The following is a 14,143-nucleotide window of genomic DNA, read 5'->3' as shown; positions in this document are numbered from 1 at the left end:
GAATTTTTGATACAGTGAATTTTTTTTTTTATATAAGTATGTCCCAAGCAATATTAAGTTGTTGATCTGAAATTCAGACTTAACTGGGCATCCTGTATTTTTACCTGCCACATCTGGCAACCCTACTTCACCTGGGTTTCTTCACAAAATCTGCTTCACAGACCCTAGCTGCTGTTATGGGAGAAGGAGAGAGAGCAGAGAATTCCTGAGTATGACTGCCTGGAAAATATAAATTGCCTGAGAAAACACTGAAGTGACAGAGATTTCCTGCAATCAATAGATTCGATTATCTTTTAAGTGTCAACATGGGGGTCCTCGACTGAAACGAAATTCAGTTTAGAAAACAAAGAAAAATCACAATGTAGCACACATGAATTCTGTGGTGTGAAACTTTTCATCTGCTTCAATTTGAACTTTATAACCACTCTGTGAGCTTGTTAGGAGAGGCAGCTTTGATGTTAGCAATGATTAAGTTGAAATTCAGAGATGCTAAGTGACAGACATGCCCAAGTGGCATGACGAGCGAGTGGCTGAACCCATGCCAGAACTCACTTAGTCCCCCTGGCTTATTCCCCACAAAGAACCTTTCACCTATGCGGGCAGATATGAGTAACACAGCTAAAAATTATTGGATAAAACATCATTTACTCATTTGATGCAGGAGCCTGAGCCATTAAGGAATATAATTCAGGAGAGTTTCAAGGGGACTGAGCTTTCCTGAGGGCTAGATATGAGCTGATTCGACCTCCGAGGTCACACCCGGACAAAATCGTACCAAGCCCTACCACTATTTGCCTAGAGACTCTACTCCCAATGACTCGTGGTCAGAAAAGAGAAATTGAGCCTTTAAAAACGTTCTCTTCTCTGCAAGGACAATAATCTCTGATCACTCAGTATCGATGCAGATCACTTTGCTTTTCTCTTGTACTTTGCCATGTGCTGACCTTTCCTTCCTTCATGTGTGCCTTCTTATAATAACTATTCATGGATTATGGATTGGGATTGGGTTCTGTGCTAAGTACTAGGATATAAAGATGAGCCAAACCAGACATGTGTTTCTTGTATTTTCTGCCTTTTGAGTATAAAATCCGAAGATTCGAGGGGACTACTCCATTGATGATAAAATCCTTTCTGCGTCATTTCTCCTGAGGGGTTAACTTAGGTACCTTGGGTGAAAGAGACCACTTCCTTCCTGAGGCAATACATTTCAGCATCGTATCCATGGATTTAGATATGTTTAAATAACAAAAGATTATAACTATGCATGATAATTAAGAAAGAGCGTGTGCAAATAAAGATGATGTAGGAATAACAGAGGCCTATGGTGAGGACTCAGTGGAAACAGGTGATACAAAGAGTGTATATCAGCAGTGTTTTGTCTGAAAACAAGCCTGATTCAAAAGAAAATCTCTCAATGTGCTAACTTGAAAAATTGCAAAGATTTGCTAACTGAGTTTTAATGATTTAAAGAAAATTTATTTTAAAAAGTAAACCTTCCTCACTGGAGAAAAAAAAATAATTGATCTCATTTTTGGCTATTTATCTGGAATCCCATAGAAAAAGCTCTTTATCAAGTCTCATTCTCCCTACAAGTACAAGATAAGGTAAACAGAGTCTTAAAATACTTTCATCTGGAAGGTAGACATTAGAAAGATATGAGCTTTCTTCAGTGAGAGCTGACAGTGCCCATTTTGCCAGTACTTTCCCACACCCATTAGAGAAATTGTTTCCGACCAAACTGGAAATAGGAAGGCTTGCTTGAGAAAGAAGGCTTATAGAGGCATCAGATTCCAAAACCCAGCTTGGGTTTGGAAGTCCTTATCAGAGATTCACATGCTGTCACAAAGATAAACACATCAAGAACGTAAAGAACACATTTGCTAAACAACTCTTATGAACATATTATTCATAATATCTCCCAAGGCACATATTTTGCTTCCTTAATATTGTCACGAGTTTACAAATTTCTTAACCCAGAGGCTTATGTTATTCTTCTTCTTGCATAATAAAGAAGACATAGCTAAAGCTTTTTCAAGTTTACCTTCAAGCCATACGAGTCTGGGAGAAGACAGTCAAAGGCAGAGTAACAATTCCAAAAGTAAGCATAACACCTTTGACTTCAAGTGCCTGTTCAGTAGAAACCTTGAGACTCTGAATCCTCTTTCTTCTCTGTACAGACTCCTGGATGCCTTATATTCTTTTAATCAGTTAAAATTACAAAACCAATTATGATTTCCACCCAGTTGTCGCTGTTCACTTCGAGACTCGGTGGCTTCCTCTTCCAAGCCCTGCATAGTGTTGTCATGCTGTGCCACCAAGATGACCTGAACTGAAGCTGCCTTTCAATGAAGCAGAAGGAATCTTCTTCCTCCTACTGCTTACATCTTCCGAAGGACAACCTGCACTTTCCAGTTTTCTGTGAATCCTCTCTTGTGGAACTTGGGGCAAGTCCTCCTAGCAATGGAACAAGCAATCTTTGAGTATGAAAGAAAGTGTTCTACTCAAAAGTGTCCCTCGCTTATCAACCAAGAGGGAGCCTCAGTTTACTGCATCGTTTCTTCGATGCTGTAGACGTCCTTCTGTCCAACAAGTGGATGTCTCTCAAAAGTTAGTTGTTATCTTCCTTCTTTTTTGAGTTAATTCTTGTGTTTTAGAGGGCAATTTTAGCTTACAGACTTGTGTGTCTGTTTTCCTGTGGTATCTGATGGTATACCTTATAAAATAGAGTTCAAGTTGGGCATACTCAGCAAGATCTCCGTACCTGGAAATATACCTGGTATTCACGGATAGTGGAAGCCCTTTAAGATCCTTGTAATGTATGGAAGGAAGAATATGTCATAGATTAGCAATGCGATCAACACTGCTGATATACTGGTGATATCTTGGCCAACACAACCTGGCCCCTTTACCCACTAATTTTTAGAATGAGGAGACTAAAAATAAGTAGCTGAACTTATAAATAAGAGAAAGATAACAGCTCTTTTAAAGGGCTTCACCCAGGTTGCCAACTGTGATCTTCAAACTCCACAAGTGGAGGCAGCTGAGCCAAAATAGGCCTTCTCGTTGGCTGAGAACTTGCAGGCAGAGCTTTTTTAGCCAATTATTCAAATGCTTCCTAATGAAGAGTGAACAGATCCTTACACGATAATGCAACATTTTTTTCTAACAGAAAAAAAAATAAGAATCGAAACATTCCACAGTTACTGAAATTAGATAATGGAATTCAAAGTGGAAACCAGTAGTTGTATGAGAAAAATATTAAAGAAAATTTTCATGCTGAAGCTAATCCTACTAGTATTATAATAATGATAATGATAATAATGATGGTGATGAAAATAAATAGCATTGTGTTTGTTTAGCCCTTTATACTTACAAAGTGCTTTTACATTTTCACTCACTTTATATTTGCAACCCATTTGTTGATGAGAAATCATCATCAAGATGAGGAAACAAGATTTTGGTAATCAAAAGTTCATGTTGGGGGCCGGATCAGCAACGTAGCGGTTAAGGTCGCACGTTCCGCTTCGGTGGCTGGGAGTTCACCGGTTCGGATCCTGGGTGCGGACATGGCACCACTCAGCTAAGCCATGCTGTGGTAGGTGTCCCACATAGGAAGTAGAGGAAGATGGGCACAGATGTTAGCTCGGGGCCAGTCTTCCTCAGCAAAAAGAGAAAGATTGGCAGCAGATGTTAGCTCAGGGCTGATCTTCCTCAAAAAAGAAAAAAATATCATGTTGATCAAGAATAGCCAGCTTAGCTTTCAAAAAAGAGAAATAAGGAAAGGGAAACTAGATCTTTTTTATTTTTAACACTGTGGTTACAGAAAACCTGTGTCAATTTACTGTAGTTTGCAAGAAGTTTTCCCTTCATAATCTTTCAGTGTCATAAGTTCATATTACTCTCTGAATCATCTAAAGCATTTTGCCAAGGCTTTTTACCTTGGAAAGAATTTCCAGATCTAGAATTTGTCCTCAGTTGCTGGGAAATCCTACCTCAATTCGTACCAAAGTTATTAAAAGCCAATTTCGGGTACTGCTTCTTATTTAAAATCAGGAAAACAAAATAGAGTACAAAGATAAGACAAGATTCTTAAGCAAATTCAATTCTGGTGGATCTGCTTAAAACTGGGACACCTTTTCTTTTCATTCCCAAGGTGCATCCTTGTTTCCAAGCGTTACTGGAAATGTATTCATCCAAAAAATACATTTCAAGCCTCCTATCACTTTCTTTTGTATTTGAAGACATATGATTACAGGGTCATAAATTAACGTTCACATACTAATTTTCTCGTAGTGTTAGGACCACGTCTTGGTTTAGTGTAACCTCCATTTGACACTCGTTTCAGAATCTGAATGTTATTCTCACTTTCGCAATTATTTTTTCTTTGCCTACAAGATCTTCAATACCCTTTGTCCCCCAACTTTCTACTTCAACTCTCTCAGAGTATTAAAGTACGCTTTCATACGGATGGAGTTCCTCATGTTCATCAATAATGTTTTCCTGTTTTCTCAAAGCAGTGAGTCAGTCTGTTCATTTTCTCTTGTAGTAGTTTTCCTCTTTGCTTTCTTGGCAAAGGTAGTTGAGCAAAAAGGGAACTTGACTTATGTCTCAGGCCTTTTCATTAAATCATATCTCTTTTTTTCAGCTGCGCTCTTCCCATGTCATAAAGTCATAAAGAAATTCATTTCCTGCTCCTGGAAAGGAAGTCTACCTTACCGTTCTTGTGCTTACTTCATTCAGCGGGAAAACGAGACGCCCTCCACAGTCCCTCTGTCATTGGCTCACCCTTGTCTTACCCAAAAAGAAATTTTCTTCTACTTTTTTCAGTTCTATCAATATCTCAGTGAGAATGTGAAAGTTTTTTTGTTTTGCAAGTAGGATTTCCTTCTGCAGAGTGCTATTATGTAAATAGTAATTCAGTAGAGATTCCAGCTGGAAACTAAGCTGTGTTTACTTAGGCGATCAAATATTTAAAGATACCTTCAGACAACAATTGAGGAGGATATGTAAGAAGTCTATTGGGATGAAGAGAGACTCCCAGAGGTTGTATCTGGGAGAGAAAGGAAAGGCACAGTGGCTTGATCCAAGGGTGATGCTTTAAGTCCAGAGAGGAGGGGTTGTTTGGAAAACAGCATCACTCCTGATACCAGCTGAGCTCTGGCTCAGTCACCAAATGACTCTTGTGTGAGGGAGGGGGAATTAAGAGCAGGAAGTATAGGGCAATGGTTCAAGTCAGCCTCACAGAACCTGTTACCCCATCTGTAGAAGGGTAAGGATTAAACGGGCTAATGTATAGAAACGCTTTGCAAAGTGCTGGCCCACAGTAGTCACTCAATAGATGGTAGCTAAAACCCAAACCATGGGAAACTGAAAAGACTGTTACACATATCTCTAGCAAACACTGGATGTATAAGGTAGCATTGGGGGTTTCTGTAGCCACAACTGGAAAAGAGAAAAATCTCTCCACTGAAGTGCAGAGAACAATAGTGTTTAGTTGCATCTGGGGTTCTGGAGGACATATCCCATACTGAGCATACTTGGGGCAGGGGGTGGTACCACAACAGTGTTCCTATGACTGGTACAGCTCTTTATTCTTTACTGAAAACTTTGCCTCCTTGCCCACTGGATGAACTATCTTTTTTGCCAACTCAAACCTTTCATGGTATCTTTAACCATGCTTTCTAGTCCCACAGAGTTTCTCAAGCCACTTCCTTGCTCTGTCCTAAACCTTTGCTTTCTTTATGCCTCATTCATAGGCAGGAGTGAAGTGTGCGCTTGTGACAACCATTGACAGTCAATAATTTTAGAGACCGGAATGGACAAGACCAAATAGTGGTTTCCACACAAGAGATGAGAGACTGGGGGAGTATACATTTGCTATTCCCCTGTAGACTGTGAGAATTATTTGTGGAGGGATTCTAGAGATAAGTTGATTGTAAATCTACCTTTACCATGGCTCATGAAATCAAGCACATTATTTAACCCTGGTGCTTTTTAGAAAAATCCATGTTGTGATACTTTAAACATTAATGTGACATTTTAAACCCCCTCCTCAAGAAGTCCATGACTAGTGGGGAAGGCAGATCTATACATAAATGATTACAAAACCAAGATGAAAAAGCCTATGAATGAGGCATAAAGAAAGCAAAGGTTTAGGACAGAGCAAGGAAGTGGCTTGAGAAACTCTGTGGGACTAGAAAGCATGGTTAAAGATACCATGAAAGGTTTGAGTTGGCAAAAAAGATAGTCCATCCAGTGGGCAAGGAGGCAAAGTTTTCAGTAAAGAATAAAGAGCATGTGAAAAGATATAGCACATGAAACTGCATGGCCTGTTAAAGGATTATGTGATGGCTAGGACATAAGTTTCATTTGGAGAAGTGGTATAATATATAGAAGACAGCATGACATTGTAAGAAAAATATGCACCAGCTTAGCTTCCTATCTTGAGACTAGAACTTTACAACTTTATGAATTTAGGTAACATTCAACAATTTCTGGGAACCTTAATTTCCTCATCTGAAAAATGAAGATAAAGATAGCTATATTTAAGTATTGTTGCAGATATCGAACATAATATAAAATATTTACCTCCTTACCTGTTATGGCAGGTTTCCAACAAATATTAGATCCTAATGTTTTGTTTTAAATGTAGGCAGGGGCTAGATCACGGAGGATTTTATATAATAAGCCAAGGCATTTGGACTTTATGACACAGGTAAAGGAAATCTACTTTTAAGTTTTAAGTACTTTGACATTAGCAAGATCTATGTTGGTAAATATGAATTAGTGTGTAGCAAAACTGAAGGTCAGCCAGGTAAGCATCTCCTGGGGATAGTCTAGACAAGAGATAACAAAAATCTGAACCATGGTACAGTAGTAAGGATGAAGGAAAAGGAACAAAGTCCAAAGATATTATGAAGGTAAAATAGGCAAGACCCTGAGGGTCCAGGGTGAAGGAAAGATGGCACTATTCTACAAATGGTGCCCCCTGGAGTTGTGCAACATGGTAGCCCTAGGGGAATACAAGATTATGTTCAAATTTGGATGACTGGGTGAATAATGATAATGGTCTATTAACCAATGTAGGAAATGTAGAGGGGGGGAAACTAATCAGATTTAGCAGGAAAGATATTGAATTCACTTTTGAAAATGCTGAGTGAAATTGATGTGCGTGTAGAAAAGAACTCCACGTTTAGTAAGTAGATGTGTCTGCAGTCATCAGCATGTATTTTGTAGTTTATTGAGCCAAGGACTATGTAAAGATCTCTGGATAACACTAATATAACACAAGCAGATCATGTAAGACAAGCCAATGAAGTTGAGTGAGAAGGAACGATCAGAGAAAAAAGTTGGGAGGAGGTTTTGAGGGATTAATTTTATAGATGTTAAAGGAAAAAGACATCTTAAGAAAGTTAAATTAGTGAATAATGTCAAACGCAAATGAGAGGACAAGTGAAAAATCAGATGCAAAATGACCGTTGGATTTATCAAGGTAGAGCTTATTAGTGGTGTGATAAGGGGCTGGAAATTCTTGGATGCCATGTTCAATAAGCTTGGCTATGATGTGTCAGAGTGAGTTAGAACATTACCCATGAAATAACTTGGGATCTTAAATATATTTAAAAGTGCAGGAGAATTGAGCATATTTTAAGCTGGTGATAGGTGATGGAGATATTGAAGACAGGGGTGCTCAAACGCTATTTAGTGATTGGTCTTATCATGAAGTAGTAGCTTTCAAACTCAACTCCATCCTCACTGCTACTCAGCAGCTCTCTTCTGTCTCTCTATCTCCCAATGGCCATTTCATATCTTCCCCAATTTCCTTAAACACAGGATCTCACCTCTTACCTTCCCGTTCTCTATACAGGTCTTTACTTCACACTTTACAAGGAAAATTAAAAAATCAGCCAGGAACCTGCTCTCCTTTCTCTGGATGTGTGGAGTGTAGAAAACAAGTAAATTTCATCATGGAAGTGGTAGGAGAAGCAGTATCTTAAAGAGAGATACAAGTGTCAGTTAAATCCCCACAATAGAGGGAACTAATTACCAAGAGGATGGCAATGAGGATGTCACAGAGGTCTTTACCATATAAGGAGGAACCCAGAAGGCAAAAAGAACAGAATCAGGAGAGAAGTCAATCACGAGCAAAGGAGTCTTAGGGGCGAACCAGAGACTACAAAGGTCAGGGTACTGGAGAGGGTCAAAATTCCCATCACTAAATTGCTTTCTGAGATTAGACAAGAAGCCCACTAAAGAAAAGCATATGTATCCATGAAGGGAGAAAGTCCTAACTGGGGTTTAGATGTATATGTATGAGAATTGGAAGCCTGGATGAGAAGAGAAAAAAGAAGGGGAGATAGAAGCCTTCCTGGGCTCCTAAGCTTTAGCAGATACTCATTTCTAACTTTGAAAATAAATACTACTTTTTCAGGAAGAAGTGAGTTTCTAAACAGGAAAAAGTGCACAGAACACACGCAATACTATGTGTTTATTAAAGAAATGAAAGAAAGAGCTACAGGAGTATCCACAACATATTATTAAGTGAAAAAAGGTAGGTTTAACAAAACAGGGTGTGTGCATACGTGTGTGTGTGTGTGTGTGTGTGACAGAAAGAGAAACACAGAGAGACTAGAAATGCCGAAAGATGCTCTCTACGGGGCGGGGGAGCCTAGAGAGAATTTCAGAGGCAGATCTTTGTTTATGAAGGCCTGAGGTTTATACAATCCTGGGGCCTCCTTTAAGAGAAAAAGATACAAATTCATGAATGCAAATTAGGTACAAAAATAATATTTGTTTAGGGGATCCAAGCTTCATTAGCTCCACAGTAAATCTGTCTCTACAGGATTTTGTAGTTTTCTCTGTGCTTAGTATAACTTATCCACAATGAGCACGAATTCCTTTAGAAGTAAGAAACCAAAGTAGAAGTTATGTAAATTTGTTTATGTCAGCCATGCTCTCAAACTTACATTCGATTTTTTTGAAATGATCAATAGAGACAGTTTCTAATCAGGAAGGCCACAGAGCTTAAGAGTTTATGTTGTCATTTATGATGCATTTCTAGAAAGTCATTCACAAAATTCCCAGCTCGGGCTTACCCTTGAACTTTATTTGCTTACATAAAGCATCATACACAAATATCCTGAATCAAGAGGAAATTCAAAGTCGAACTCCTTTAATCAGGAAAGTCTCATTTCTTCTTTAAAAAACGGACATGAGTTGTACTGATTTTAGTAACCCGGTGTAAGTAGGTTTACATAAATTGGGCTATTTCCTCCCCGCAAAAAAAGTAGTGTCGCTGTATTACACATTCTTTCTAATAGCAGGGGCTCCTCCGCGCCTTCCTGTGGTCGCAGTCGCCTGTATCACACTTTAAACTGGAGACAGCTTCTGCCCAAGGGTTTCTTTAGTAACAGGAAGTGACTGTGTGAAAGAAGTTTTATGCTGGTGCGCTTTATCCTCTTAGCCATCAAGGAAGTACGTTACCGTAAATGATCTGGGGACTGTCCCCATAAATTCTTCTTGGTGAACACACTTTTGAAGGCTGTTTTGAGAAAAAGTAGAAAGAACCCGTTTTCTTACCTTCGGAGAACACGAATTTCTGTGACTCTGCATGGCCGCTTTCAGATCAGGAGAGGCGTTCCTCTCAATCAGATCGCAGATTTTATCGTCCAGCTCCATGCTTTCACATCTGCCCAGGGGGACATGGGAATGTCACATTTTACAAAGGTAATTAAAAGGTATTTAAGGGTACAGTGAGTTTGTAAATGACATGGAGGTGTTATTTGGGTACAATACCCCTCTGAAATCTCCAGATGGCTAATCTCATTTTGTATTCATTAGTTCATGCCACAAGAGCACTTTAAAGATATTAGAGTTTAATTTTCCCTTACTTGAACATTTATACAGAGCGATAAGTAAGAACAGACAATTTCAGGGATTTTTGCAGTGTGATACAATGACCAGAATTGAGCACTCACAGTGAGCCAGGTGACTTACATCCATTTTCTTATTCAGCGGGCACAACAGTCCATTAAAGTGGTCCTCTTCACTTGCATTTCACAGGTGAGTAAACCTGAGCTTGGGAGTTAACTAATTTACTAATTAATGTGAAGTCAAACTGCAAAACATTAGCAGGGCCAAGATCAAACTCAGATCTGTGGAATTCTATAACCTGTCTCTTGTTCGCACGCATGTGTGTGTATGTGTTTTTTTCCTCCACTTTTATTGAGAAATAATTGACATATATCACTGTACCAGCTTCAAGTGCATAGCATGATAGTTTAATTTACATATATAGTGAAATGATTAGCACAGTAGGTTTACTTAACATCCATCATCTCACATAGATACAATAAAAAGAAAAGAAAAATTTCTCCTTGTGATGGGAACTCTTAGGAACTACTCTCTTAACAACTTTCCTATACATCACAGCAGTGTTAGCTGTAGTCACCATGCTGTACGTTATGTCCCTAGTACTTATTTCCCTTATAACTGGAAAGTGGTACATTTTGACCCCTTTCTCCAATTCACCCTCTTCCCTACCTCTTGCTTCAGGTAACCACAAATCTGATCTCTTTTTCTATGAGTTTGGTGTTTGTTTTGTTTTGTTTTAGCTTCCACATATAAGTGGTATCATACAGTATTTGTCTTTCTCTGTCTGACTTATTTCACTTAACATAGTGAATTCAAAGTCCATCCACGTTGTTGCATATGGTAGGATTTCCTTTTTTTTTTATGGCTGAATGATATTCCATTGTGTATACATATATCACAATGTCTTTCTCCATTCGTTCATTGATGGACACTTAGGTGGTTTCCATGCCTTGGCAATTGTAAATAATACTATATAGTCTATCTCTTAACCATTTTTGCTGTCTGTCTTCAATTAACCTGAGAACAAATCCCTAAGCAATTGTTTGCCATCAAATGGAAATATTACACTAGAGTCAAAGAGTATCTGAAAGCCACCCTAAGGGGAATCTAGTCCAACTGCATCATTTATCTGAGAACCAGAATGAATTGCTCACATCCCATGACCACTAACTGATAACGCCAAGGTTTAAACCAGATTTTCTGACTCAAGTTCATTTTTCTTTCCCGTTTCACCATGGTGGCATGATGGAGAAATTTTCTCAGTAAAAATACAATTCACAAGAAAAACGCATTCATTGTGTGATTTTTCTGTACATATTTTTTTGCCTGCCTTGTTATTTCCCATCCCAAAAAATAACCCCTTGGACTGGGATAGAAGGTCTTTCAGGAGTACTTCTCAAAGTTGTCTCCAAATAAAATCAACGTATAGGTGGAAGACCCAATGGTATGCCCGTGTGGCAGAAGCTGCTTGGGTTGTCTGCCCAGCCACTACCTTCTTTGAGAGTGACTCCCAGGAGTAGGCTCTGACAGCCATGCTTGTTGATGCCACTTGACATCACTTCCTTGGTTATAACTGATTGGACCAAGAGTAAACAACGGATCCTGGCTTGGCCAATGAGATTCTCCTCTGTGTGCAGAGGGAGCTGGGAATGAAGCAGATGGGTAGGGAAATGCAGACAGTCTTGATAATCTTGACAATCTTCTTGTTCTGAACAAGTCCTTTCTGAGGCATAGCTGCCTTCCTACCCCTACATTTTGTGAACCACCGTATGCCTTTTTAATGAATGATCTCTTTTTTTTATAAGATAGCTTTGCTTGGTTTCTGTTATTTGTAATATAAAATCCCTAACTAATACACTTTGACCTTCATATTTATATTTATGCTTTTGTTCAGGCTCTGAAGTATCTGTACCTCATGTCCCACGTATTATGCCACTGGAAGTTACAAGCTACTAGGTCTGCAGTAAATCCTTCATGGTTCAAAAGGTTGCATTTGGATAGCGATGAGTCTGGACTATCTTCAAGGTTTCCCACAATCCTCTGAGAAGAGTCGCAAAATTTCTTTAATAACTGACCCAAATCCTTCAAATTAATTAGATTCTAAAGTAGGACTAGAATTGGACTGGACTGAATGTTAAGCCCCTGAGGCAGTTTTCTGACCAATTTAGAACCCGACTCGCCTGCCAACAGGTCACAGTACTTTCTGGTACTACATTCCTCTGTGGCGAACATATTACCGAGTCATTTCAAGCCCCAGAGAGGATCATTTTGATATGACCCACTATGACCTCCAAGTCTCCAAATGATCTGGCTCCCTTGCTATGTTTCTGAGCTCATCTTCTCCTCCCCTCCTCCCTGCTTTTTGATTCCAGGCACACTTGCTGCATCTCAGTTTACAGAACATGCCAAGCATGATTCCCACTCCAGGGCCTTGGTGTCTGCTGTTACCTCCCAAAGACTGCTCGCCCATGCCACTCAGGTCCTGTCTCAAATGTCACTTTATCAAGTAAGTCTCTGACTAACTTACATGAAATAGCTTTCTCACAGCCATCACTACTGTCCCTTAATTCTGTTATATTTTCTTCTTAGAATTTTTTAATATTTTGATTTCTTATTTGTTTACTGTTCTCCCCTTCCCCCATATAGGCCCCATATATGTGCCGTAAAAGAAGGAGGACATTTGTCTGTTTTTATTCACTGCTCTGTCCCTTGACATATAGTATGACCTCAATAAATATTTGTTATTGAATAAATGTGACTCCATGATGAAGTTTAACTCAAAACATTAACTCAAATCTAACCATTAAATTAGAAGCTTATTTAAAATGCATGCAAATAACCTCAAACTCGTAGGACTGATGAAGTTGGGACGCAAAACATTAAGCAAGGAAACACTAACAGCGACTTTGGAATGGATGTTTGAGCTCAGTTATTACTGCCCTCAGGCTGCCTTGTTCTTTCATACTTGAATTATGTGTGTTTTTCAATATTCAACAATAATTCATCGAGTATCCACCATTGCAGGGTACTAATAGCCACACGCGGTGATGGTTCTTGAACTGTTCCAACGTTCGTGGTGAATGTGCTTAGAGGCCAACAGCCACCCTTGTCTTTTCCGGTTGGACAAGTGAGGGAAGGTTATTCCTCAGAGTTGGGGAGTGCTCCCTCCCTTGAGAGCGGGGCTAGGCACATGTCCCTAGAACGATGGCCAAAAAGGAAGGGGCCTTCATGGGAGGGAGGAGTCCTGGACTCGGTGCAGAGTGAGCCTCAGTGTGGTCACCACAGTTTGGTGACTTTGGCCACTACAGAAAGAGGAGAAATGTCAGCAAAGAGGAAGAGAACCATGTGGTGGTGATTAGAGGTGGGAAGCTTCTGGTCACAGCTATGCAGATGGTGGGTCTCAGTGTTGACCACGGTGTCAGGGACAGGGCTCGAGCCCTCAGGAACCCAGCTGGGAACTGAAATGATGCAGGAGGGGTGGAACTCCAGATTACACCTCTCTTAGGTCTTGTGCTCACTTTCTCTTCTCATTGCCATTGTTATAGCCATTGTCCTGTCACTATAGTGAGTTTGCCTCAGAACTTGCATCTGAAGCCTCTGAAAAAGAAGCATTGAGATGCAGTAGAAAGTAGCAAATGAGCTTTTAGAGTTGAACATAACAGTGGGACCTAAGATAAGTCCCTTAATCTCTATGAACCCTATTGGCCTGGTTTATAAAAAGATGAAAATGATGTTATATTGTGAGGCTGTGAGTAGGATTAGTGATAACATATGTACAATCGTCAGCACAGGGCCAGGCATGCAGTGGGTGCTCAATAATTGATACCACTGTTACTATTCTGAGGGTTTGGCACAGTTACCAAATGTTCCAACAAATGAGTTTGGAGAGTAGGAACATGAATTTAGCATTATTGCTGAAAAGAAAAATAATTCAAAAAGCACAAAAGAAATTTCAGTTTGGTTCAAAAAATAATCAAAAAGTTTAATCACACCTGGGATAAAAGACAGCCGGGCCACCTACTTGGGTTTTATAACATTCTTAGCAAATCTTTAAGATTATTCTTTAATATAAGAATTTAGTGGATGAAAATAATTTTACATTCTATTTTTAATTAGTGAAATTCATTATATTTCGTGAATTTCAATTGGTCTTAGATTTATTTTATAAAAGGAAATGGTATTTGTCAAGGTTTATTTCTTTACTCTAAAGCTCAAAATTCTGACAATTGAGAGGCAGAATTCAAGTTTGTAAACTGTGCTTTTCTCCTTA

At 39.2% G+C, this 14,143-nt stretch overlaps 1 protein-coding gene across 2 annotated transcripts in view; it reads right to left on the bottom strand.

Moving 5' to 3' along the window:
• The window catches only part of TNIP3 (TNFAIP3 interacting protein 3), a 100,214-nt gene that overhangs the window by 40,964 nt on the left and 45,107 nt on the right, over positions 1-14,143 (bottom strand). For both annotated transcript variants that reach the window (XM_008512780.2, XM_008512781.2), the window contains one exon: positions 9,580-9,688. In XM_008512780.2, the coding sequence (XP_008511002.2) occupies positions 9,580-9,688 (109 nt within the window). The remainder of the gene's footprint in view (positions 1-9,579; positions 9,689-14,143) is intronic.

The sequence above is a fragment of the Equus przewalskii genome, chromosome 2 (genome assembly GCF_037783145.1).
Source record: "Equus przewalskii isolate Varuska chromosome 2, EquPr2, whole genome shotgun sequence".
Taxonomy (NCBI): Eukaryota; Metazoa; Chordata; class Mammalia; order Perissodactyla; family Equidae; genus Equus; species Equus przewalskii.
Note: the sequence above shows the minus strand (reverse complement) of the source record. Positions and strands in the feature narration are given on the sequence as shown.